The 26653-nt window shown below is 39.0% G+C and overlaps 1 protein-coding gene across 1 annotated transcript in view; it reads right to left on the bottom strand.

Annotated features, from left to right (window-relative positions):
• CCDC6 (coiled-coil domain containing 6) overlaps positions 1-26653 on the bottom strand; it is a 114831-nt gene that overhangs the window by 39559 nt on the left and 48619 nt on the right. Inside the window, exons 2-3 of the mRNA XM_002756339.6 lie at positions 20272-20421; positions 705-833 (exon numbers count right to left, since the gene is read on the bottom strand). Coding sequence (XP_002756385.1) covers positions 705-833; positions 20272-20421 — 279 coding nt within the window. The remainder of the gene's footprint in view (positions 1-704; positions 834-20271; positions 20422-26653) is intronic.

Here is a 26653-nt window from a genome sequence, read left to right as displayed (position 1 = left end):
CAAGTCTGGGCTCCCAAGGCCCATGTCCCAACATTGCTGAGGGCAGAGGACAAAGGGATCATGTGCTTTTACTACTTCCCACCTTTGTACCTTGTTGAGTTTGCCATTTCTGGTTTTAGTCTGTCTTGCTCTATTTACAAATGGAGAACGTGAGCCCAGAGAAATTAATGAAGTTAACATAAGGTTATACAACCAGTACGTGGCTGACCCAAAGTGAGTTACCAAGTCTATGACTCCATGTCTGTACCAACGAGTCTGGACTGGGAGAAGAGAAGGCTCAGGTAAGGTTGCTAATAATCAAAAGAAGAAAATGTTAACTGTTTATTCTGAAAAAGCTTTGAAAGACCAATTTTAGTTCCATAGCAACACTGTCTTAGGAACTTTCACAGAAACTATTGTGTGGTTAAAAACATTCTTCTCCCTTTGCTTTGTAAAAAGGAACCTGACATTTCCCGCTATAAATCAGTACATCACAACTTATCTCCTGAAACTTTATTAATTGTGGTTTAAACAGAGAAAATGTGTGAGAGAACGATAGGAACTATGTAAACCTGTCAATACTTATTTCAGAAATGAATTCTCCACTTCGGGAAGAGAAGGCTGAAAAACACTTTTCACTTAAATTCCTCAAGGCATCTTAAAGCTTAAAAGAACAAGCTGATAATGAGAAAATATAATGTATACGAAGAGCTATAGGTGCTTACCTGTTCTAATGTAAGTTGCTTAGAAATGGTGTCATTCTCCAGCTTTTTAATTTTCTTCATCAGTTTGTTGACCTGAAATTCCTGTTCTTGTTCAAGATGCTGTTCTAGTTCAGCTTTCTCATGCTGCAACTAGAAAATGAAAAACACACAGATGTGGAAATCAAGCAACTCAAACGCCATAAAAACACTGGCTCCAAAAGGTGACCAAACCAAGTAAGGGGCTACACCACAAAAGTTACATTACCCATTTTGGCTCAAATATGTAAGTGTATACCTAGTAAATCTGTGTCTAACTGGTTCCTCTAACTTAAAACCAAAAGTCATAGGGGATAGGAATGAAATTTGTGTTATGCAATATACTCTTTGCTACCCTGTAGGTTTTATACTATAGGCATACAAATACATTTTTTAAAAATAGAAATTTCATACCGATTTTTATTAAATGAATTGTAGTTTATTCAGATTTGCATCATGTATGCAAAGATGTCAGACTCACAAATTAGGTAAATTACTCAGAATGCTATTTCTTAGTGTACAAGTAAGCATGCCTTCACAAAAATCAGCACGATAATTATTTTTTGATACAGAGACCCTATACCACACTTCCTACATCTTCCCTAAAAACCAAGAGGAAAAATGTTGGCCAGGTACAGTGGCTCACACCTGTAATCCCAGCACTTTGGGAGACCAAAGCGGGTGACCACCTAAAGTCAGGAGTTCAAGACCAGCCTGGCCAACACAGTAAAACTCTGTCTCTACTAAAAATATGAAAATCAGCTGGGCATGGTGGTAGGCACCTGTAATCCCAGCTACCCTCAGGAGGCTGAGAGAGGAGAATTGCTTGAACCCAAGAGGTGGAGGTTGTAGTGAGCCAAGATTGTGCCACTGCACTCCATCCTGGACAACAAGAGCGAAACTCTGTTGCGAAAAAAAAAAATCTAATTTATGCAATTAAAAGATAATGCTATGGAGTCATTGCAAGAGAAAATTTAAAAACACAAACAAACTGGGCCGGGTGTGGTGGCTCACGCCTGTAATCCCAGCACTTTGAGAAGCCAAGGCAGGTGGATCATGAGATCAAGAGATCGAGACCATCCTGGTCAATATGGTGAAACCCCGTCTCTACTAAAAATACAAAAAATTAGCTGGGCATGGTGGCGCGTGCCTGTAGTCCCAGCTACTCAGGAGGCTGAGGCAGGAGAATTGCCTGAACCCAGGAGGTGGAGGTTGCGGTGAGCCGAGATCGCACCACTGCACTCCAGCCTGGGTAACAAGAGTGAAACTCCGTCTCAAAACAACAACAACAACAACAAAAACACACAAACCAGACTCCAACCTACAAAACCAAAACCAAAGGAAAATAAAAGAAATCTAGTGGACCCACAGGCTCTGGGGGAGGTTCTCATTAATAATCATGCATTATTTTTATACCACTCTCAATTGAGGGGTTTAGTTGATCCACAGCAGGAGTTGGCCTGATGTTTCAGAATTAAGGGAACAAAGTAAAAGTCACTAAAAACAATGAAACACATAAAAGTTTTATTTTTTGGCTGGATGGGACACTGTTCCCTAATTTTATGTTCAAGCCATCTATTTTGGCAGATACTATACACCAGGTTCTTCACTGCACTGAGACAGGCATGGTCATTTTCATTTTATATATGACAAATTACATTATTGGACTGAAGCAATACAGCTATAAAGTGGCAGAGCTTGGGACCCAGACCCCCCCATCACCCCAAACCAGTGCTCTCTCCCAGTGTATCACTGAGCAAACCCAAGGGAGGTCACCTTCAGATTGTTTCACTTCAGTACCTACCACACCCTGAGCACCTGGAAAGTCAAATGATTGAACACAGGAAAAAATAAGCCACATATGCTTGCCCAGGGGATTCGATGTCTCTTTGTAAACCCTCCTTAGGGTACAGTGGAGAACTGAGAGCTGAGGCAGGCCTGATCAACTCAAAATGGTTACATGTAACACTCTCCACATTTGACAGTGTACACTGCCCTGAAAACATATACTCAGTTTAAAAAAAAAAACTGTTTTTTTTTTGCCAGGCACAGTGGCTCACACCTGTAATCCCAGCACTGTGGGAGGTTGAGGCAGGTGGATGACATGAGACCAGGAGATCAAGACCAGCCTGGCCAACATGGTGAAACTCTCTCTCTACTAATAATACCAAAAAAAAAAAAAAAAAAAAAAAAAAAAATAGCTGGGTGTGGTGACATGTACCTGTAGCTACTCAGGAGGCTGGGGCAGGAGAATCTCTTGAACCCAGGAGGCAGAGGCTGCAGGGAGGCAGAGATTGCAGTGAGCCAAGATCACACAACTGCACTCCAGCCTGGGCAACAGAGCAAGACTCTGCCTCAAAAAAGAAAAAAAAATTAAATCTGACAGTCTTCCAACACTGGAAATGTTGACTAAATAGATGCTGTTTTCCCTTCCAACTGCTTTTGATGTTCAAGGCCAAAAAATCAGCGGTCAACCTTGCAGGGACCCATGAGAAAAGCCGGTATAAGGAGGTACTTAGAGTGACAAGTCTATATTTAGCTAGTTCTTCAAACTCAGGTTCTGCAAGATCAAGCAGCAATTAAAAGAAGAACTAAGATATTACAATCAGAAGGGCAAAATAAATGATTAAAACAACGATAAAAAACAGAACTAAGATGAATAAATAGAGAACAAGAAGAGTTCCCAGCACTTTCGACAAAATGAACCCAATGGAACAAGCATCGCTTAGGAGGAAAAAATATAGCAAAGCATGCACATCTGTGCCTGAGGCTTTCATTTAGTAAGTGTGTTGTTCTGTCTTCTATCTGCAGGTACTCTGGAAGTGGTAGGCAAGATCTTCAGTTAAGATATCATCCTTGCCCTAAAAATAGTTATGAACAATAAGCTTCACCAGTATCTACTAGTTATTGAGAGATGATAATCTTAAGTAGTAAAACCTTTAAACTATTTGCATAGCTTTTCAAATAGAGTAGCTATGTTTTCCTCCAATGTTTTCAATTGCTGCTATTTTTTTATTTGAAAGAAACCTTTTCTTTTTCTTAGCATCATGCCTCTGCTTTGAGGTAAACTAAAGCAATAAAGGATATAATCTAATATTAAAAAACCTCTTGTCCACCAAGCAGCGTTTGTCATAGAATGTTAATCTGAGGAAAGGTAAGGCTCTCATTAGCTTGCAGGAAAATATCCATATTTAGACAGATGGTCTAACACTGTAAGTAGCTGATTAGGTACTTCCTTTAAGACTACAGATTGAACTAGTAATAAAGCCTAACAGAGCTCTCAATTTTAGGAGGCTTTTTTCACTTGAGAGCTATACCCTAAGGAAAATTTGATGGTAAAGTTGTCATTACCAGAACTCAAGCAAGGTCACTGGGTTACACTAACCCATTTGGAAAGTATCAAGACATTCTGAAATCTAACTCTGTTTGCTAAAGATTCACAGTTTTTAATCATCTCCCAAAGACAGTACTGAAACAAACAGTTCTGCTGCCTGCTGTGTTCTGCCGCCTCTCAGGTGACATGCAACAGAAGCAGAGCATGGAGTTCCTGAACAAAGACCAGAAACAGAAAATATGGTTCTTCCTTGGAACAAAGAAACTGCCAATAAAAAAGAAACAGCCAGGCACAGTGGCTCATGCCTGTAATCCCAGCACTTTTGGAGGCCGAAGCAGGAGGATTACTTGAGTCCCAGAGTTTGAGACCAGCCCGGACAACACAGTGAGACTCTGTCTCTACATAAAATAGATTAGGCAGTCATGGTAGTGTGTGCACCTGTAGTCCCAGCTACTCAGGAGACTGAGGCGAGAGAGGACTGCTGGAGCTCAGAAGGTCAAGGCTGCAGTGAGGGTGACTGCACCACTACAGTCCAGCCTGGGTGACGGACTGCGATCTTGTCAAAAAAGAAAAAAAAAAAAAGGCTTGCTTGAGGTTAACACAGAAGTTCCTCAGTTCCCTAAAATCATGAAACAAAGGTTAAAATGAACAAGAGGTAGGAGGCAAATGTGTGCATAGGACCTTGAAGAACTAATAACTACATAATTTGCCTCTCACAGTTTGTCTGAGAAAAATTCAAATATTCTCTTTTGAACAGATACCATGTAAATTCAAGCAATGTGGCTCCAATAGGGTTTGAACCAACACCCTGAATCAATCTGCCTGTTTTAAAGCTATAGCTTATGGTACCACAGACATAAAAACCCCGGGAAGCCTGGTGCAGGCTGACTCAAGACTAGCTTTCAGTTTCATCTCTGATGCCCATCATCTCAATACGGGCAAACATTTCTAAGCATGACTTTAAATTTCTAATCATAGGTCTTAACATACGATTACATGAACAGTTTTAAATCTTCCAATAAGGACAGAGATCCTAAACTGTAACAAAATCATTCCATCTAACAACAGTCAAGTATATTTATTAATATTTTGAAATGAAACTCATGTGTCTGCCTTATATATAAAGCTTTTTTTTTTTTTAAATCTTCCAATAAGGACAGAGATCCTAAACTATAACAAAATCATTCCATCTAACAATAGTCAAGTATATTTATTAATATTTTGAAATGAAACTCATGTGTCTGCCTTATATATAAAGCTATATGCCTAGGCAGATTAAAAGGCTTTGTTCAAAAATCAGAATTTTCTACAAATACATTTTTTATAAAGTCAATCTCAAAGATTATGGAACAGTTTTATAACTCTATTTGTGCTACAAATATCCCCATGGAATCAGATATAACCCCTTGGCAGGTCACATTTTCAACAGAATTAGGGTTATATAAAGTTTGTTCCTTGGGATCCAACAAGAAAAATATATTAACATAACTGAAAAGGGCATGAGCAATACTGCAACTATATACGCAATTATAAATCAGTATAATTTTAAAATTCTAAGTACTAAAATGAGCATTTCCTTATAACATCCACTGATTACATATGTAGTCTCAAAGCAAACTTCCAGCCCAATGAAATAATACAGTGTAGCATTAATTTGATCTCAAGCAGGCTAGCCTTAAGCATCATCCAATTAGCAATAATTGTTGTACTTATAATTTACAAAGGGTTTCTGGAATCACTTCAATGAACCAGGCCTTTTACATAATAGATTCAAGAACTCTGCACCAAATGACTTTTTATTCTCAGTAAATTCTCTCTAGCAGGTAGACGCAATGAAAATCATTTACGTAGGAGAACCTCCTCCAACAGGTTCCATAGGTACACATGTGGGCTGAATGCTTAGAGCACCTTTCTACCCAACATGAAGCAGCAGGTTTGCTGGATCCTAGGTTGTGCGAAATGTCAATATGCAGGTCTGGGCTTGTTGTCAAGTCAGTCCCTGCCTTGGACCACTACCCGCAGGACCCAGCTTTTTCAAGACAATTTAAGAATAAACCAGGCTGGGCACAGTGGCTCACACCTGTAATCCCAGCACTTTGGGAGACTGAGGCAGGCAGTAATCTCAGCTACTTGGGAGACTGAGGCAGGAGAATCGCTTGAACCCAGGAGGCTGAGGTTGCAGTGAGTCAAGATTGTGTCACTGTACTCCAGCCTGGGCAACAAGAGTGAGACTCCATCTCAAAAAAATAAATAAATAAACCTGAGATGCCCCAGCTTTGTTTTCACTAGTCAACTAATAAATACCTCTATTACGCACAGTACCACAACTAACATCCTTGGTTTATTGACAGTTACCAAGGAATGGAGCTACCTGCATTGAACCAAGTAAAGGCCACCCCTGGACAATAACTACATTAAGTCATTACATGATTAAAACAATCATAATGTTATTAATATGAGCTTTGGAAAAAAGTAATTAAGTCATTACTGTCAAAACCATCATGTTATTAATATGAACTTTGGAAAAAAGCTAAAAAATCTCAGAACATAAAGAGTCTTTCAAGAATCTACTGTCAGCTGTTCTACTGAGCATAAATTCAGACTCCCACCTCAAACTCAGTACTTCATCACTAAGGGCCTCTTGGGCCTACACTTATTCCCACCTCCTCCCCTTCTGTTACTGGTTCCAGTATTCTGGGTCAATGCCTCACATCTCATGAGTTACCAAGGCCCATGAAGTCAGCCTCCGTAACAGCTGTCACACACACACATTCTCTCCTTTCTGTGCTCATGGCCCCAGTCTGGTTCAGGCCTTTTATTCCTTTTCCTTTGGACTACTGCCAAAACCTCCTACTGGATCTCCCCAGGTCCACTATAGATCATCCTAGCACAAGTTCTATTACTTCAATGTCCTGCTCAAAACCCTTCAATGGCTGCCTACTATCTGTGGACTAAGTCCAAACTCACTGGCATAACATTCAAGTCCTTCCATGATCCAATCCCTCTGCAAGCTTCCCACGTCTTCCTCATGCTATTTTCATATTCAGTTGATGTGACAGTCTAAGGTTTACAAGCATAAATGTCTTCAGGGTTCATGCATGCAGCAAACAAAGAATAGATGGGTCATGTAATCCCAGCACTTTGGGAGGCCGAGGTGGGTGGATCACGAGGTCAAGAGATTGAGACCATCCTGGTCAACATGGTGAAACCCCATCTCTAGTAAAAAAATATACAAAAAATTAGTTGGGTGTGGTGGTGCGTGCCTGTAATCCCAGCTACTCAGGAGGCTGAGGCAGGAGAACTGCCTGAACCCAGGAGGCGGAGGTTGTGGTGAGCCAAGATCGCGCCATTGCACTCCAGCCTGGGTAACAAGAGCGAAACTCTGTCTCAAAAAAAAAAAAAAAAAAAAGAAAAAAGAATAGATGGGTCTAAGCCAGGGAGTGGTAGCCAATACAGTTAAAGGAAAAGCTCACGTTCTTTTCTAGTCTCTTAAAAAAATCCCATCATGCCGGCTAAACACTTTTGGTGACCACACTGGTCCAAGGGCTTCTAGATCACAACACCTGCTGGCCATGCTGGATCACTCTTATGGCAACTATGCCACTCACTCTGCCCACATGTCCCACTCATGCTGTGCCTCTGCCTACAGGATCTAAATCCCTCCCCTCAACTTACCGAGACTGGGGGATGGCGCACAAGACTTTCCCAATGCTTTCCCACAGGCCCTCAGCATAATGTGCACTCACCCTCCTTGAAGGTATGGGGAGCACATTAACGTTTAGGTGCATTTTAATGTCTATTTCATGATGTTTTCCTCTATCTTTTCCATCAGCTACTTTTAAAGGCAGCTAAGGCTTCAGGGTGATTATTATACGTCAAGCACTTTATATACACTAATGCACTTGATGGTTGAATCTCCGTAACTCTACAGTAGATACTGTTATCTGTATTTTAGAAAGAATGAAACCAGAGCTTAAAGAGGTTAGGTGATCTGCCCGAAATTTCACAGATAAAGAGTAAATCCAGGGTTCAAACTGGGGCCTCTGGCTTCAAAGCCTCTGCCCTTATCTCTGATGTATGCTGCTAGCCTAGAGCACCTGGGTACATTCTCAATCACCCTTTACAGGATTGCAAGCTCTATAAATGGCAGTGACTAGGATTTCCTTGATCCTACTCCAAAACATAGAAAATACATTGCAAATGCAAATACTGATTTAATAAATGATAACATCCTTACTTTAGGTGGACTGTTTGCCCTAAATTAAGCCTCAGGATAAGCAAAACAACAGTTGAGGGGTCGATTAATCAAGATCTATGACATCACCCATATATCTTGGTCTGCCCCAAAGCCCACGTTTCTCTTCCTGTTTATAGCCCCTCTCCAACTCCTAGACATAATCAATATTCTAATCTTTATGGTATTTACTTCCTAATATTTTTCCTAAGTTGTTTTTTTTTTAAATAACCTATGTACCCATTTATTTCCAAACATTAGTTTTGCATTCTTTCATATCCAGCCAGCTTCTTCTGCTGAATGAACTTGTTATTAATTGTGGTTTGTATTTTCATTGCCTCACAGTATCCAGCTATTTATACTACAATCTATCCTCTCAACTGATGACAGGCATTTGGGTCATTTCTAGTTTTTGATCATGATCAATGGCACAAAGAACATTCTTCTACATATCTGGTATACATGTGCATGTAATATGATATATACCCAGAAGTGAAACTACTGGGTCATAGAGAATAAATATTTCCAACCTAATTAGGTACTACCAAATTGTTTTCAAATGTGTATACTGATTTCCATTTCTACCTGCAATGCATAATAGTTTATTAGGAGTATCTTGTTGTGGTTTAATTCATCTTTCCTGACTATAATGAGGCTGTATACTTTTTCCATTTGTTTACTGGCTTTTTGGCCATGTACTTATGTGAAGACTCTGTTAAAAATCATTCACTGTTTTTCCTCTGGGTTGTTTGTTTTCTTACTGATTTGCAGTTCTTTGCCATTACATATGCTGCATATCTCTTCTCTCATTCTGTGGCTCATTCTTGTGTTTTCCTTACGATATGTCTCTGGCCCTCTTCTCTGGGCACACCTCTTGAGTGACAGCATTAATTTCCATGGCAATAAATAATTTCTAAAGAAAACACTCCCAAATTTATATCTCTAGCCCAGACTTCTCTGTTGAGAGGCAGAACCTCTGTCCAACTGCCTGTCTGCTCTCTCCATTTGGAAGCCCAAACATTGCAATTGAACTTCTGACCTTCCTACTCCAAACATATTCCACTTGCTGCCTTTTCCATTTTAAATGGTGGTTAACTATTCTTCCAGTCACTGAGAACCACACCCATAAGTCTTGATCCTCTTTTCTCTACACCCCTTCAAATCCATCCACAAATCCTATGAGGCTATTTCTTCAAAATGTGCCCAGAATCCAACGTTCACCATCTTCACTACTGCACCCTGAATAACCCACTCCACGTGTTAGCAAGTATTACAGAATATCCTTCTAATATGTCTCATTGCTCCCACCTTGGTCCCCACGCCATAATCTCTCTGTGACACAGCAACCAAAGCAATCATTTTAAGAGTCATGTAGGATCATTTTGCTACTTTGTTCAACCTTGTGGTGGCTCCCATGCAGAATGAAAGCCAAAGTGCCAACTGTGGCTCCCAAGCCTCTATCATATCAAGCCTCCAGACCCATTACCTCCCCAATTTCATCCATCATTCTTCTCTCCCCACAATGTCAACCTAACCACACCAGTCTCTCTGCTGCTTCTCCAACATGGCAGGCACAATCTTACTTTAAGGCCTTAGCATTTCCTTGTTCCTTCTGCTACCATGCTCTTTCCACAAAAACCTATTTGGCTAGCTGCTGCTTCTCCCAGATTTTGCTTAAATATTACTTCGACGACTTGAACTCACTTAAAATTTCAACTGTCGCTATGCCCCTTATAGTGTGCTATATTTTTCTGTGGCACTTAATCCATTCTCTTAGTTTTTGAGGCTTTCATATTTCACATTTAACTGCTTATTCCTGGTACACAGAAACAATTTTTCAAGTGAGAAAACTGAATTCTAATTACTTACCTGTAGATTCTTGAGATTTAAAATTTCTCCACGTACACAATAAATAGCAATATTAGTTCCTCCTTTCAATCCTTACATCTTTTTCTTGCCTTTCTGAACTTGCTAGAAAGCCACAACAAAAATCAATATAGGTAAATGCATTAGGCATCCTTGTCTTGTTCTTAATTTTAAAGGGAAAGTTAACTTTTCATAATCGAACAAAATGGTTTGGGCAGGCTTTTTGTAAACACATTTATTTATGAGATGGAGTCTCACTCTGCTGCCCAGGCTGGAGTGCAGTGGTACTATCTCAGTTCACTAAAACCTCTGCCTCCCACGTTCAAGTGATTCTCCTGCCTCGGCCTCCCAAGTAGCTGGGATTACAGGTGTGCGCCACCATGCCCGGCTAATTTTTTTGGGTATTTTTAGTAGAAATGGGATTTCATCATGCTGGGTCAGGCTGGTCTTGAACTCCTGACCTCAAATGATCCACCCATCTTGACCTCCCACAGTGCTGGGATTACAGGTGTGAGCCACCGCACCTGGCCTATGTAAATACTTTTTTTTAAAGTCAGGTTTAAGGTCCATTCTTGGTTCACTAAGATGTTTATTATGAACTGCTACACTTTATCAAATCCTTATTCTCCATCTATTAACGTGATAATGATTTTTTCTTTTTATTCTGTGAATGTGGCAAATTACACTTGCTGATTTTCTACTGGTAAACTAAACTTGCATTCCTTGTAAAAACAACATGGTCATGGTGCACTGTCCTTTTAATATATCGCTGGCTTCATTTACTTGTATTTTGTTTAGGATTTTTGCTTATGATTGAGACTGCACTATAATTTGACTTTTCTGAACTACAGATAAGTTTGAGCATTAAAGGTTATGTTACCCTTAAGATATATTGGGAACCCATTTTTTTCCCCTTTAGAATTTATGGAAGACAAATTACTTCATCCTTGAATGTTTGGTACAACTCTCATTGAAACAGTTTGGACCTGGAATTCATCGTTTATGATGGCTGTTGATCTCTAATTCAATTTACTTACTGGACAGAAGACAGTTTTCTTTTTCTTCCTCAGTCAGCTGTAGAAAGTTGTGTTTTTCTAACAATTTGTCCATATCATCTAAATTTCAAATGTATTGCCATATAGGTATTCATTAGTTTTTCATTTAACATTTGAATGTCTACAAGAAAGTGTTATGTTTCCAGTTTCCTGCCAAAAATTTTAAGCTTGGCTTTTACTTCTCCGAGCATAGTAAGCATGGCTGCTTTATAGCATGTGCCCAGTAATTCCAATATCTGAAATATCTGTGAAGTCCATTTCTGTTCTGTTATTTCTGCTCATTTACGTTCACGGAATCTCCTATCTTCATGTGCATGGATGTTTAACTGTGGGCTGAATATTGTATTTTAAAATTTATCTGCAGGAGAAGCTTGTAGTCTAGGCTGATAGTAACTTGCTCCAGAAAATTCCATCTTCTTCAGCTAGGCACCATAAATATGGGTCTACCTTAATCCCAAATCAAAGCCTTGTGTCTCTGATTTACCCAGCTGATGTAAAACTAGTTCACACTTAGCCTAAGGATGCAACCCTTTATGATTCCAGCTTGAGGCAGGGTTGATTGATCACAGTCTCCAACTTTGGAGCAGAAGCAATCAACTGACTTCACACAAAGACCAAAAGCACAAATGTCAGGTGTTTCTGAATAAATTCCAAGTGCCCTCTGAATAGAAGCAGCCTTGGGTGCTTAATTCTCGCCCTCCTTCAGATCTCTGCCCAACAGTTCTTCACCATCATGTTAATTCTTTGAAAAGGATGTTGTTCAGTTTTTGTTTATCTTCAGTGATGTTTGAGTTACCTAACCTGCTATTTTCTATAGGAAAAGCCACAATATAACTTTACCAAGAGAAAAAATAGCTAGATTCTTCCAGAAATTAATTATTTTTTATTTTGGTCCCTTGTTAGCAACACCAAGGACCAGAATCAGGCCCTCACTTCTGAGCAGATGGCTTCAGGATAATATCAGACTTCCTATCTACTTGCAATACCTAAAGGGTTAAGTTTGAGTTTCCTGGATTTTCAGGAGCATGATGCCACTAAAAGCATTAAGACCTTTAAAAAATCTGATTAGGAGGAATATTTAAAGAAAAAAAAAAAAGGCTCCACAGAAAAGATTTTTTAAAGTCCTTGTAGGGCACTGTGGCTCATGCCTATAATCCAGCACTTTAGGAGGCTGAGGAGACCAGATCACTTGTGGTCAGGAGTCCAAGACCAGCCTGGCCAACATGGTGAAACCCTGTCTCTACTAAAAAAAAAAAATATATATATATATATAAATTAGCTTGGCTAATTAAAATTAGCTCAGCTACTCAGGAGGCTGAGGCATGAGAACCATGTGAGCCCAAGAGATGGAGGCTGCAGTGAGCCAAGATCATGCCAGCTTGGGCAACACACAGAGGCTCTGTCTTTAAAAAAAAAAAAAAAAATTCTTTAGGTTCTGGCATATTGAAAAATCCATTTTGTAAAAACTGGCATTTTCTTCTAAAGAAGAAAGAGTGCTTAGTCCAAAGAATTCATTCTAAGCTGAGGCATTATTGAAAATTAAAATAAAAGGCCTATCTTTCTTACCTAGTTTATGAATGGAGGAAACAGGAAGGTGAAAACAGCAGCAGGATATAACTCAGTATTTTAAAGTAGTCACTGATTGGGCTGACTGTAAATTGTTTGAAAATGAAATGCAAAGCACTAATGTTCAGAACTACAAAGTTTTTTTTGTTTTTTTTTTGTTTTGAGATGTAGTCTCACTCTGTTGCCCAAGCTGGAGTGCAGTGGCGTGATCTCGGCTCATTGCAACCTCTGCCTCCTGGGTTCAAGTGATTCTCCTGTCTCAGCCTCCTGAGCAGCTGGGACTACAGGTGCCCGCCACCACGTCAGCTAATTTTTGTATTTTTGGTAGAGATGGGGTTTCACTGTGTTAGCCAGAATGGTCTCAATCTTCTGACCTCGTGACCCACCTGCCTCGGCCTCCCAAAAAGTGCTGGGATTACAGGTGTGAGCCACTGTGCTTCAGCCTAGAACTATAAAGTTTTAAAGTTATTTTAAAAGTGTTTCTAGTGATAGCTAAAGTCCATCTACAGTGGGGCCAAGTATCCTTCAATAGACACGATTCACCTCTCCACTAGAAATAACAATGTTTCTCCCACCTACTTTGGTAAATAAAGCAAGTTTAACTCCAGCTTCACTTAATTATTATTTTTTTCTTTTCTTCTACTTTTATTTTTCCTTCTACATACTTTTTCACACATTTTATGTCAAAAAAAGTCAGCATGGGAAGCGTTTGAGCCCTTACTTTTGCCCTTATTTTTTTTTTAGAACCTGTGTTATTAGCACATCACATCTAGCCATAACCTTAGTATGTACACACATGCACACACACTTTAAAAGAAACTCAGCAACTTCAAGACAGAAGAACTACTTCTGGTTTATTATATTATCTACTCATAACAAATTACATTGTAATGAGAGATTTTTGGGATGCTACTAACAGAATTCTGGCTTATAATTTGGCAACTGGTGGCTCAGCTTTTAAAATGCATTAAAAACAACCCAGTAGCTCTTTGTAGATGCACTGTGAATGTAAGACAGACAAAGCTAAGATTCAGATAATTTGGAATGACAACAACAAGAAAAAGCTCCGTTCCAACTGTTTTGAAAGCTTATGTTGTGATAGCAAAGTTCTCTGATCATTTTTAAGGGCACTGAAAAACTGCAAGCTGAGAGGGCCACAGATCTAACCATCTAACTATAAAGGACATATTTCATTTAGATCTCTCCCCTAACATAGAACCAAGGTTTCATCTGAATGGATGCAATGATGGCATGTTAGCCTTTTTGCCTTTAAAATTAACTAAATGGAGTTTCATATATTATTTATCAGCTTGACATTTATCAGTGATTTTGCTACCTGCATAAACAAATAATTTCATTGCCATCTTAGTGGCTTGGGAAACTCGAAGGTGACCGAGGGCAAAGAGGATGCTTCAGATTTTAGTGTAAGCATCTAAAGGAAAAGAACTGGGAGTCTATACTCACTTCCTTTGCCTGTAGAAATGTCATGCTACTCAGAAAGAGACTCAAAGGTTAAATAATCATATGCTCTAGAAAAAAGAATCCAGTAAGATAGTACTGGAAGGAGAAACCACTTCTCCAAAATTGACAGGACCAGAAAAAGAAGGCAAATGAAGTTCTAAGCCCTTTGTCTAGATGAACAGGCAGATCTGGAGACTTACTGAAATTATTCTTCTCAGTTTATTTCTGTGTAAATGAGATAGAAGAATAATTCTGTTGCATGATATCCTTCTGAACTGCTCAGCTATAAATCCTTTGGTAGAGGTAGTTTCAGCAGTACTTCTGCCCACAACTTCCTTCCTGTCTTCTATTTATCATCTTTCCATAGATGCTAAAAAAACTCTAACTACTTTACTTCCAGGAAGCATTCTAACCTCAGGAACCACGTCACTAATAATAAAAACTAGCCATACTGCCTTAATAAGAGATCCAGAAAACTTTTCTTAAGTATTTCCAGTTATCAATGTGTTCCCCTATTAGGATATGGCTATAATAATGTTGCTCTAACTATTAATACAAATTATTTTCTGAGAATCAGATCCTATTTCTAATGTGAATCAAAAGTACCATACTACAAATCTATTGATTATTTTAAGGTCTGAAATTTGCAAGCTGGATTAGATTGAAAATATTAATACATATGTAACATGCAGTGTTCTTCTTATCCCAGTCCTATGATTTAAAAAACAGTTTGTTAACTTTTGGTAGTGGTATTGTTGAGAAAAGTGTAGACAATTCATAACAAGCTGAGAGTGCTCCCAAAGAGAGCAGGAAGTCAAGTTGATGCTTTGGGCCTGCAATTGCTAAAACCATTATCAATCTCAGCATCTGAGATAATTGATAAGTCTTCCAGTAGGCATTTATGATTGGTGGTTAAGAGCTTGCCAGGGGAATTAGAAATTTAAAAACAAAACAAAGTTTTACAATAGAGGACCAGTGGAGTGAATCATACTAAGACTGACAAGACAGTTAAGCCAATCATTAGAGCATTCTGATTATACTAGTTCTTAATGACGTGGGCAGTCCAGAATCTCCTGTCACTTGCAGATGAGCCTGACTTGGCAGGGGGCTTTGGTGCACTGCTGCCCATGACAAAGAGACATAACTAGCATAGCAGGACTCTGAGCTCTCTAAGTCAAAGACACAGAAGGAGGTGGTTTCAAAAGGTAAGGAGAAACCATGCATCAGAATTTTGACATTTCCTTTTCAAGAAATAAGATGTTTTCTAGTTACAGAAGTATCATGTTGCTGTTACAAAATTAGAAGGAACAGGGCACAAAGAAAATAACATAACCTGTAAGTTCAGCACTCAAGTATAATTACTGCTATGACATTCTGAAGAATGGCCTTTTAAACTTGTTTTTCCCTAACATACATGTTCTAAAGCAGGTCCTCAAATCATGTCATTTTATTATAACGTTGATGGGGGATGTTGAGTGGAGTTGCTTCCCCGCTGGGGCCACTGTCTGTATGGATTTCCCGTGTTCTTCCCATGTCTGTGTAGGTTTTCTCCAGGTGCTCCAGCATCCTCCCACATCCCAAAGATATGCACATCCTGTTAATTGGCATTGTTTAAATGGTTCCAGTCTGAGCCAGTGTGGGTAGGCGTGCAAGTGTGCCCTGGAATAGAATGGAGTCTGTCCAGGGTGGATTCCCACCTTGTAACCTAAGCTCTCCAGAACTGCCAAGACAGGCTCTAGCCACCTGCGACCCTAAACTGGAATAATTGGTTAAGACATTATCTTACTTGTTCTTAATCAATCTTTTAAAAATGTATACATAATTCAATTTATTTCAGTGTTTAATATTAGAAGTGTTTGAGGTCTTTATTTGGAAGTTTGGTGATGTTTTTGTGACCAGAAATATGCAGTAGGAACTTAACTCTTGTTTATATCAGTCTCTGGTAAAATGAGATCCACTGGCTGGGCGCGGTGGTTCACGCCTATAATCCCAGCACTTTGGGATGCCAAGGCATGCGGATCATTTGAGGTCAGGAGTTTAAGACCAGCCTGGCCAACATGGTGAAACCCTGTCTCTGCTAAAAATACAAAAATTAGCTGGGCAAGATGGAAGGTGCCTGTAATCCCAGCTACTCGGAAAGTGAACTGAGATGGCACCATTGCACTCCAGCCTAGGTGACAGAGTGAGACTCTGTCTCAAAAATAAACCAATAAATAGGATTCATTATACATCATTTCATTTAAAGACAAAGTTTGTAAGAACACATCAGCAAGGTTAAGTGAAGACTTACTGTATATCAAATTCATTTTTTGAGACAGAGTCTCACTCTATCCCTAAGGTTGGAGTGCAGTGGTGTGATCTCGGCTCACTGCAACATCTGCCTCCTGGGTTCAAGCAATTCTCCTGCCTCAGCCTACCAAGTAGCTGGGATTACAGGCATGCTCCACCACATCCAGCTAATTTTTTGTATTTTTAGTAAAGATGGGGTTTTGCCAGGTTGGCCAGGCTGGTCTCAAACTCCTGGCCTCAAAGTGATCCACCTGCCTCGGCCTCCCAATGTGCTGAGATTACAGGCATGAGCCACAATGCCCAGCCTGTATATAAAATTCTGACAAGTTTGCTCACAACCACCTCTTAAAGAAAAGTTCTAATTACAAATAATGATTAAAGAACAACCTCTCTTCAAGGCATTCAAGAGTAGAATTTAGCTCTAATGTAGGTTCAGGCTAACCTTAGCAAAAGTAACAGTGTTCTTTTTGGAACAATTTCTCACCAGTCAGGTAGTTAATCCCATGGCCTGGGCTCAGAAAGATGTAGACTTCTCAGTCAGGTATTTTCTGTCTTAGATAGACACAAAACCAAGGGAGAAGAGCTGCAAGCTCCCTTTTGTGTGTGTTTGCTTTCCTGTTGGTGAGGATTAACAAACATGGAGGTGTTTAAGTCATCTCCCAAACTGGATCTTTTAAAGAGCAAAGGGATTTCCTCTCATGTAGGCTTAAGTAAACTTGATTCCATTTTTAAAGGTATTGGATACCCGACTTGGCCATAGCAGACAGGAAGAGACATGTCTCTTCTATAGTAAGTCTCATTTTGTTCTCAGGATCAAAGAATCCCTTTGAAATGCACATAAAAGCATTATCTAATCACTATCAGAAATAATAGCCAAAGCACTGTGACAAAACAAAAATTGATCTGCACACAGCCTTCTCAGTCTTTTCAGTGGCCTTTTGGTGAAAAATGCTGAACACTTTCATAGTGAACAGGTCAATGCATCCATTTGTCTGTGGGTGGTACCTCTTAGCAGTCTTTTCATAGCAAGGTCCTATCCAGAAGCAAACATCCTAGAAAGCCATATTAAAATAATTACATAGTTGGAAAAGTCTATTGGTGTCAATTACTCCAAAAACCTTGCAGATGGAAAACAGTATTTTCATGCTGGGTGGTGAAAGAGTGGGCATTTAACAAAAGACTGGTTGAACCCATTAAGGAAATATATATTGGAAGCCTGAGGGTTGAGTAACCCTTTCCCTGCTGCAGCTATGATACCCCTCCAACTGGCCAACAATAGGGGGTAGGTTCTTAGGCACTTATCAAAACACAGACATGTTGTAATACCTGGTGTCTAAAGCAACAGATCTCCTATCATGCCTCAGAATGGCAACAGCTTGAGAAATGGCCAGAGACCTGAACCTGAAACTATCTGTTATCCATCTCCTTTCAAAACCCTAAAGACCAGGGGAAGCAAATAGGGCATTATTGTTTAATGGGCACAGAGTTTCCGTTTGAAAAAGTTCTGGAGACAGATGTTGGTGATGGCTGCACAACAAGGTGAAAATGCTTAATGCCACTGAATTGCACACTCAAAAACGGCTAAAATGGTAAATTTTATGTTATGTAAATTTTACCACAACATTAAGCCTAAAAACCAAGCTGGGATGCATGACAGATTGTCTCAGGGACATGCTAACCATCCATCTGTCCAGATTCTACAAACTGAATCACCAACAAGCTTCGATCAATCTAGAGATCCCCAAACAATGTTTTCACAGAATCACACCTTCATACTAGGCCCTTTTGGCTGAAGGCAAACGTAAGACATACCCACAGGAAGACTAGGGTTACACATTGTATACCACTTTTGGCAAAAACAGTTTATTTTGTTCAGTTTTATATACTATTCAATCCCTTTAAAAAGATTCACCATCCACTGAACATTTTTTCCATGATTTTGGTCTGATTTTGTTTTCTCCTGACCAAGAGCTACTTTTTTAGACATAAGAATTAGGAAAAAACAATCACTACATTTCTACAAGTTATAACATTATTTAGAGGATGTTTAGAGCTTCAATTTTAAGTTCAAGCCTTCTAACCCCAAGTATACAACTATAAATAACTTCCTTTGCTGTTGCATTATGTCCTTATGTTTTCATTCTTTTTTAGTATCTTATTTTAAGGAACATCAATATTCTTGGAAGGTAGGTGGGTTACGTAAGTGAATGAGAGGCCAATTCTAGACAATACAATCACTCATACTGAAGATATGCTGAGAAAAGGAACATGATCTGGCTAGGTCTTGATGGTCCTATAATGTACTTTGGTTAAAGATGTCAAAAAATAACCATGTCAATTTAAAGAAAAAAATGTTTCTTGCAGTGTCAAAAATTAAGGCACCTGATTACACATACACTTAGGAAAAGGAAAAGCAAGCCATAATTACATCCCCTTGATTCAACAAGCACCGAGTAAAATAAGTCATTAAATGCTGCCCTGGTAAGATATACTCAAAGGTCAAACTAACCTTCTCCACCCATTTTTCTCCAAATCACAATGCAAATGACAAACAAAAGCTTTCAGTGCAAAAATTCTGTCATAAATCTCTGCTAGACAGTAATCGCCATTACCACTATTCTTCACATTTCAGTAACTACCATATAAATCAAATTTTGTGCAAGATTAACAGTATCTTTATTCAGAAATTAGGTAGAAAAATGAGACAAATAGAAAGACAGGGGTAAAAGTTGCCTGGAACATGTTATGGTCTTAACATGAAAGTTTCTACACCAGAGCTTCCAGTATACTCTTACAGGATCATCTATGTGGGGAGGTAACAAAAGAACTTAGGAAGATTTTTTTTTAAGCCTCAAATACCTTCTAATTACAACCTCACTAATATATATAGTTTAAGCAAATCAATGAAATTGTTATTGATGATGTTATAAGGGGATGTTTCACAAACATCTAAAGACAAAATGGTAATAATGTTCTCATAATTTTATACCTGCTGACTATTTTGAACAAGTTTTGTTAAATAATGAAAACTCAATATCTCACTTATTTTTAAGTTCATACCCACAAACTATTTCCCCTAAGCAAATTTTACCTTCGTACTTTACCATAAGTTTTGAAGGGACAGAAAAAAAGGGGAGGGGGAGAGAATGAGCCTCTGAATTAGAAAAATCAAACCTTCCTACATGTTTTGTGTGGCATCTTCTATATATTACTTGTCATCAATGTTGAGTTCTAACAGCAGTTTGATATTTGCCCAGGAACATACTATTCACTCATTTGAACATGGTTGATTGTGGGTAGTTTTAACTCTCTTGGATACCTTTCTATTTCCTAAAGATGTTTCACTTTATATCTTCATATTTTAGTGCAAAAGACCCACCTATGGCTGCCAAAGAGTTTATGTACTTATTATAGATTCAACATTAAAGGAGAAATATTTCACATTTGGCATTAATCCCCATACTTCCAAAAATGCTACATTCAACATCTCATGCCAAGATCTTGTGCTCATCAGCAATTTTTTGGAAATGCTCAGCATACAAAATAGCTTACCTAATATTCAGATGAGATAAAAAAACACAGTCTTGAGTATCACTGCTGCTACCCTTACCTGGTATTTTGAATCTCCAAAGAACTTAAGCTACAACCTCATCAGCAAATGTTATAAGCAAAGTGTTATATCAAAGTCATTTTTCCCTAGAGAGGAAAATAGGCAGAGAAGATGAGGGAGTAGAAAAGATAATTTACCTGCATCAATTTTCTGGAGAGCTCATTAGTAAGGAACTCTTCTTCCTTCTCATAATTTACAGCAAGGGTTTCTTTCTCCTTCTGCAAAGCCTGAATTTTCTTGAATAAAGTGTTACTAATGAATTCTTCTTCCTGCTCAGCCCTGGCTTGCTGTTAAAAAAAAAAAAAAAAAAGAACAAAACACATGTTAAGGAAACAGGAAATTAACTAATTGAAATATAGTTTTTATTTCCAGAAAGGGTGCCCATTTTAATTAGAGCTCTATTTTTAGCTGTGAACCAACACACCCAAGAAATGGAAAACAGAGGAATTCAGCAGAGTCTATAAAAATGAATATTACTGTTACCCCAAAGAGCCCCCCTTTACTATGTGGTCCTTATTCTTAAAGTGATATTTGAAAGAAATTAGCAAATATCACACTGCAGCTTTTATGAAACTGTCAAAAATAAACAGATTACAGAAAGGTCCTCCTCATGTAGCAGACAGGTCAAGTCCTATGCTATGTACATCAATTCATGATAACTCTCACAGATCATTACATCTCAAAGGTTTACAATTAAAATATCTGGGCAACATTTTTTACTGGAGCAGACTCAACTCACTTAAAAGTAAAATTATATCACCTCCTTATGAAGTCACTTAAAGAGTTTGGATAGGTTTGAATATGCCATCAAAAAGGCATTATGGGCCAGGTGCATTGACTCACACCTGTAATCCTAGCACTTTGGGAGGCAGAGGTGGGTGGATCACTTTGAGCTCAGGAGTTGAGACCAGCCTGGGCAGCATGGTAAAACCCTGTCTCTAACAAAAATACAAAAAATTTACCAGGTGTGGTGGCACACACCTGCGGTTCCAGCTGCTCGGGAGGCTATGACAAGAGGATCACTTGAACCCAGAAGATGGAGGTTGCAGTGAGCCGAGATCATGCCACTGCATACCAGCCTGGGTGACAGTAAGATGTTGTCTCAAAATAATAAAAAATAAAAGGTATTATAAATATACATGGACACATTTACATGTTTACTGAATAGCTGAAGAATTACTAGAAAAAAATTATGCAAATGGCTAAAACTAGTCATCAGGAGGTAGTGGGAATCTGGGGGGTGAAGGGTAAAGGTGGGTGAGAGGGGCTTCATTTTTTACTTTATTTCCCTTTTGGGAATTTTTTTGGAATCAAGTCGCCAGAGGGATTAGTGAACTTTAAAAATAGAAGAAAAGGGGGTCAAGCATTATTCAATGGAGATGAAAATATTCTTCTGTTGATACCCTCCTCTCTCCCTGAAAAAAATGTTTTAATAGGTTAGGCTTATTATGATTCTGTCTAAACAGAAAAGCCTGACCATCTTTGAAGAAAATTAATCTTTTTGGAAAGAGCATACTTGTTTTAAACAAACTCAAGTCTATTTAAATAACTTTTTTCTTTTTTTTGAGACAGTCTCACTCCGTCACCAAGCTGGAGTGCAGTGGCGTGATCCTGACTCACTGACTGCAACCTCCACCTCCTGGGTTCAAATGATTCTCCTGCCTCAGCCTCCCGACTAGCTGGGACTTCAGGCATGTGCCACTACACCCAGCTAACTTTTGAATTTTTAGAAGAGACGAAGTTTCTCCATGTTGGCCAGGATGGTCTCGATCTCTTGACATTGTGACCTGCCCGCCTCGGCCTCCCAAAGTGCTGGGATTACAGACATGAGCCATCACGCCCAGCCTAAAGACTATTTTAAATTACAACACTTTGATGCATTTATGCCAAATAATGCATCTCTGTTTTGTCTGCCAAATCGAGAGAGGAAAAGCCACATGAATTCCAAGCCTCCAGCACCTGTTATTTATAATATTCCAAGAGCCAGACAGGCAGAAGACAAATGGGCACCCACATTAAACAATTACCACCTCTTACTGTAAAAGGCTCCAACCATCACTCCCAACTCCGGCGGTTTCAATTTCTGTATATACTCGCCAGCTTCCCCAACATCCACACATTCTAATATCCATGGTTTCTGTGAAGTCCACCCTCCCTGCTCTCCATCACTGTGGCCCTAGAGGAAGTATGCCAGCTTCTGAAACTGCTTGCTGACAAATTCTAAAAAAGAGAGCCACACATAGTACACTGACTAAAAAACAGAGCTACACAAACACAAACAGTGGAGGCTTTGGGAGAAAGTCCAGCACTCAAATTTTTTAAGTCATTCTGGCATGGTCCAAAAGAGTTAAACAACAAAGACAAAATCCTTCAGCTAATAAATGTGTATTACCAGCCCAGGGCACCCCGTGAGCAGTCTACAGGTTCCCCCAGTGGTTCCCTTACACACCTCCCATTTCATTAACGCTTCTCAATGTCTTACTCTTTCCACTATAATCAAGGAAAACTACTGAGGACTCTACTTCCCCTCCTCCTTTAAATCAATCCCCACTTGCCTTCCAAACTCTCAAACTCTAGGATTTCATACTAGTGCAATGGGCAGGAATCCAAAGTATTCATTTAAGGCATATTTGACATATACATATCCAAGCCTGCCATCTATCCAAGCTAACTGTTTTTCTAGTTTTGACTGACAAAGTTCTATATGATTTGAATTCTGACTATTCTAAAAGTTAGAGAACAGAAAGGCTGAAAGGAACTGAAGAGCTTTTGCAAGTGATTCTAGACTTGGCATTCAAAAGGGTGTTTGTCATAAACCAAATTCATTATCAGGTCAGAGTCAACTTCTTGCACACTAACACACATTTAGTATTTTAGATAACTGGTAAATTTTATTATAAGCAGTAAAAGTGAAGTGGACTCAGAGGCTAGGCGGATCACCTTTCCCTTTACACAGGAGCCGAGAAGTGACAAGTAGAAAATAAAAAACTAAGAGATTATTCCTGTGAGAAGTTGAAAAATCAACCTGAAGAGTTTACTTGTGAAGCTCCCCCTCCCCAATCCATCTAACCACTAAGTTATAGAGAAAGGAGAGTTTACTGTAACACAAAAAATAATTTTTGGTAGAAAGTAGATGAGTGGCTCTAGTAGAGGGGGATGGGGAATGACTCCTCATGACTGTAGTTTATTTTTGGGGTGAAGAAAATGTTCTGGAATTGGGGCTAAAAGTTTGTACAACCTTCCGAATATACTAAAAACCACAGAAATATACTTTAAAAGGGTGAATGCTACAGCATGTGAACTGAATTATATCTTGATTTTTTAAAAGGACTCATAATCAACACACTGTATTCACAGAGCACTGGTTTCCTTTGCAGTTCTTCCCAAGGACAGTAGCAAAATGTAAAAAGGACGGGGGAGGGAGAAGCTGAAGAAAGCTAGGCCTGCTCTAAATGTGCCTTCCAAAGATGTGTCACAGGTCTTGGGATGCTGAAGCTTTGGCAAACAAAATTATTCACTGTTTTAGAATAGCCACTTATTTCTGGGCGAAGCTCATTAATAGAAAATGCCATTCTCAGGACCACTGAATGAACATGAGAAACTCTTCTGGTGAAGGCTGTTAAAACCTAGCTAACTTAACAAAGCCTTACATAGCCTGAAACACAGCTTTTACCAGAGGCCACCTTTAGCTAAGTTTTTGCCAGTTCTTGTTTCTAATTGGGGGGTGTTATTCTGCCTCTCATGGCATCTAAAGACCCAGAGAAAATATCAGTACAAGATCTCCAGGTCCTCCAAACATAAAACCCCAGAGCTCCCTCTTTTTCCATTTGGTGCTGATCAACTCAGGAATGAGCACATAAATGAGGACAATAAAGCAGGATGCTATATTCAGTACAGCCTCAGGAAAAACGAAATGAAATCGGATACAGTGTCCTGATAATATGCATAAACTTATGCATCATTAAAAAGGAAGCATTAAGTGTCCATTTGACCTCTCCCTGCAGATTTCTCACATGCAGTATCACCTCGGTCTCAGTCTTAGTCCTGTTTTCCCCTACCAATCTAAAGGCAGAAATTTTTACTTAAGCTGTAAAACAAATTACCTTTCCAATGTATTGCCCCAAAAGCAGCCAGCAAGGAACCAGGTAGACAGTGGCCTACAAGCAAAGAAGCAAGCCCCAGGTACCATTCACAAAGCATTAAAGTGGACAGAGGGGAGAAAAAACAGGGTACCTCATGAAATCTCATTCTCAGGTTTATCAGTACATTTCCCATTTTATCTAAAATGCTTGCCAAGTCTCAGCATATCTAAACATATCCCAATTCAAAATTAAAATTCTATTTCCAAAGCTAAATAAATGAAGCAAGGTTTACCTATAGCTCCATAAATTCTCAAATGAAAATGTGAACAAAATTATTAGAAACTCTTTGAAGGAAGAAACATTTTCATACTGTTTTATCTGTTTGTAGACTGGGAAAATAGGGAGGAAATAGAAGAATTTTATGATATTTTCCTGTTCCATATTCAGGTTCTAATTGCTATATTTAGAAATTAAATTTGGTATAACCAGAACCATTAATTTGTGTTGTAATTTCCCCTCACCCAAAGTAATCACTGTCTGTTAATATGAGGACTAGACCACGAAGCATCTCTTCATTATTCTTTTCCCACCCTACTAAAATCTAATAAAAGGGAAATAAAGAAAGAAAGGGAGAGTAGGAACAGGAGAAATTTACCAAGTCCCGTGGGAAAAATAAACACCAAAAAAATTAAAGAAAACATCTTCTCCTGTATTTAGGCAACCACACTCTAAATGAGCATAATTTTCTGCAGATAAGGAAAACACAGCTTGTTCTGACCCACTGCTACCATAACCTTAGCACAAATTTGACAGGAGATTCTAATGTTACTGTTTAGTGTTTCTGTTCTTTTATAATGGCATTTTGGAAATCAAGGGTTAGTACAGAAAGAATTTAAAAACCCTTCACAATAGCACTCAACCACTGAAGAGAAAATCCAAGTTCCAATACCAAAATCACGCAGAATGGTGCAACTCATAATCCATTAAGCATAAGAAAAAGAACGGTTCTCCAAAGCAAGAAATTACAGACAAACATCTATTTGGTAGCAGCCCTATGGATATGGTCAGGAGAAAGTTCAACTGCCTACCAAGATAACACATTTGCACTTACTTAAAACAAAAAAATTACTTTTAAGTAGGTGACTTGTTTTAATAACAAAGAATCATGAAACTAAGACAGCTTTAAGAGTCAAGGCAGGCTCCATTTATTATTTTAATTATTTCAATTTACTATTTTGTTGTCTAGTCACAAATTAATAATCTTAACATTTCAGTTTGAAATAGCATCTGAAATCATATTATTAGGATAGCGGGAACCACCCAACACACCATCAGGCAACTGAATAAGAACTTGTTCTTTTTAAACTGTCCTTTCCTGGGTATACCACTGCATGTATTGATTGTTCTGGGAGATAGTGAGAGTTTTTGCAGAATCCTTCATGACCAATGTCTGGCAACTCTTATATTACCTTGACTGTCGGTCACAGCAACGGGTTTATCAACACCAACCACTGTCCTGTAAACATCTATTTAATATTTAAGTGCCAGTACAGCAAGGATAGGTAGCAGATGACACAGAGGACAAGTCTGTATGTGCCTTTATTTCTACTATTAGAAGAAGCAAGAAGAGAATTTCAATCACATGCTCGAGAATTACAATTCTCCATGTAGTCTTTGGAGACACTAGACTAGTATATGCTTCCTTCACATACTGCACACTAGCTCACAATAAAAGCAACTATTAGTTGATAATTAAAGCATTCATAGTATTTATTCCATTCCAGTATTGCCAGCAAGTCACTCATATACACAGGTATTGGAAAAGAATCATTATTAGCCCTGGCAAATGTGACAATTCTGCCTCAGTTACTAAGCTCAGGCCACTATTACACGACTGCAAAGCAAGAGAGAAAACAGCACCAAAGAGTGACTTTCTGGATAAACATTCTTAACTGTCACTAAATTTTACCAACTGTGGTTTCTCTCAAACCAGCTTTCATGAAAGACCAGGTAGATGTCATTGCCCACCCCCATCTGCAGTGGACAGACACATGTCCTTCTGTTCACGTCCTACTGCACATAACTAGAACACAGGTTTGCATACACATTTCATCATGTAAGTTGAACAACACCCAACCTGGTCCATGCTTGGTTCAAAAAGATGGATCCACTGGTCACTTACTTGGATGCAGAGCAATGAGAAATTGCTAGAAAAGTAGTTAAATGTTTACACTGAAATTATGAACTTACTTTCTTATCGGCAAGGGACACACAGTTGAAGTACTGCCCTGCAGACCACTCTTTAGAGGAGGTTCATAGACACTGTCAGGCTTGACTCACACTACCTGGTTTACAAGGTGGTTGGGCCTTCGTCCAGCTGTATGACCCTACGAGAATCATGGAACCTCTTCAGGGTGCTGCTTTCTCCTCTAAAGTG

Source organism: Callithrix jacchus, chromosome 12, assembly GCF_049354715.1.
Source record: "Callithrix jacchus isolate 240 chromosome 12, calJac240_pri, whole genome shotgun sequence".
NCBI classification, from domain to species: Eukaryota; Metazoa; Chordata; class Mammalia; order Primates; family Cebidae; genus Callithrix; species Callithrix jacchus.
Note: the sequence above shows the minus strand (reverse complement) of the source record. Positions and strands in the feature narration are given on the sequence as shown.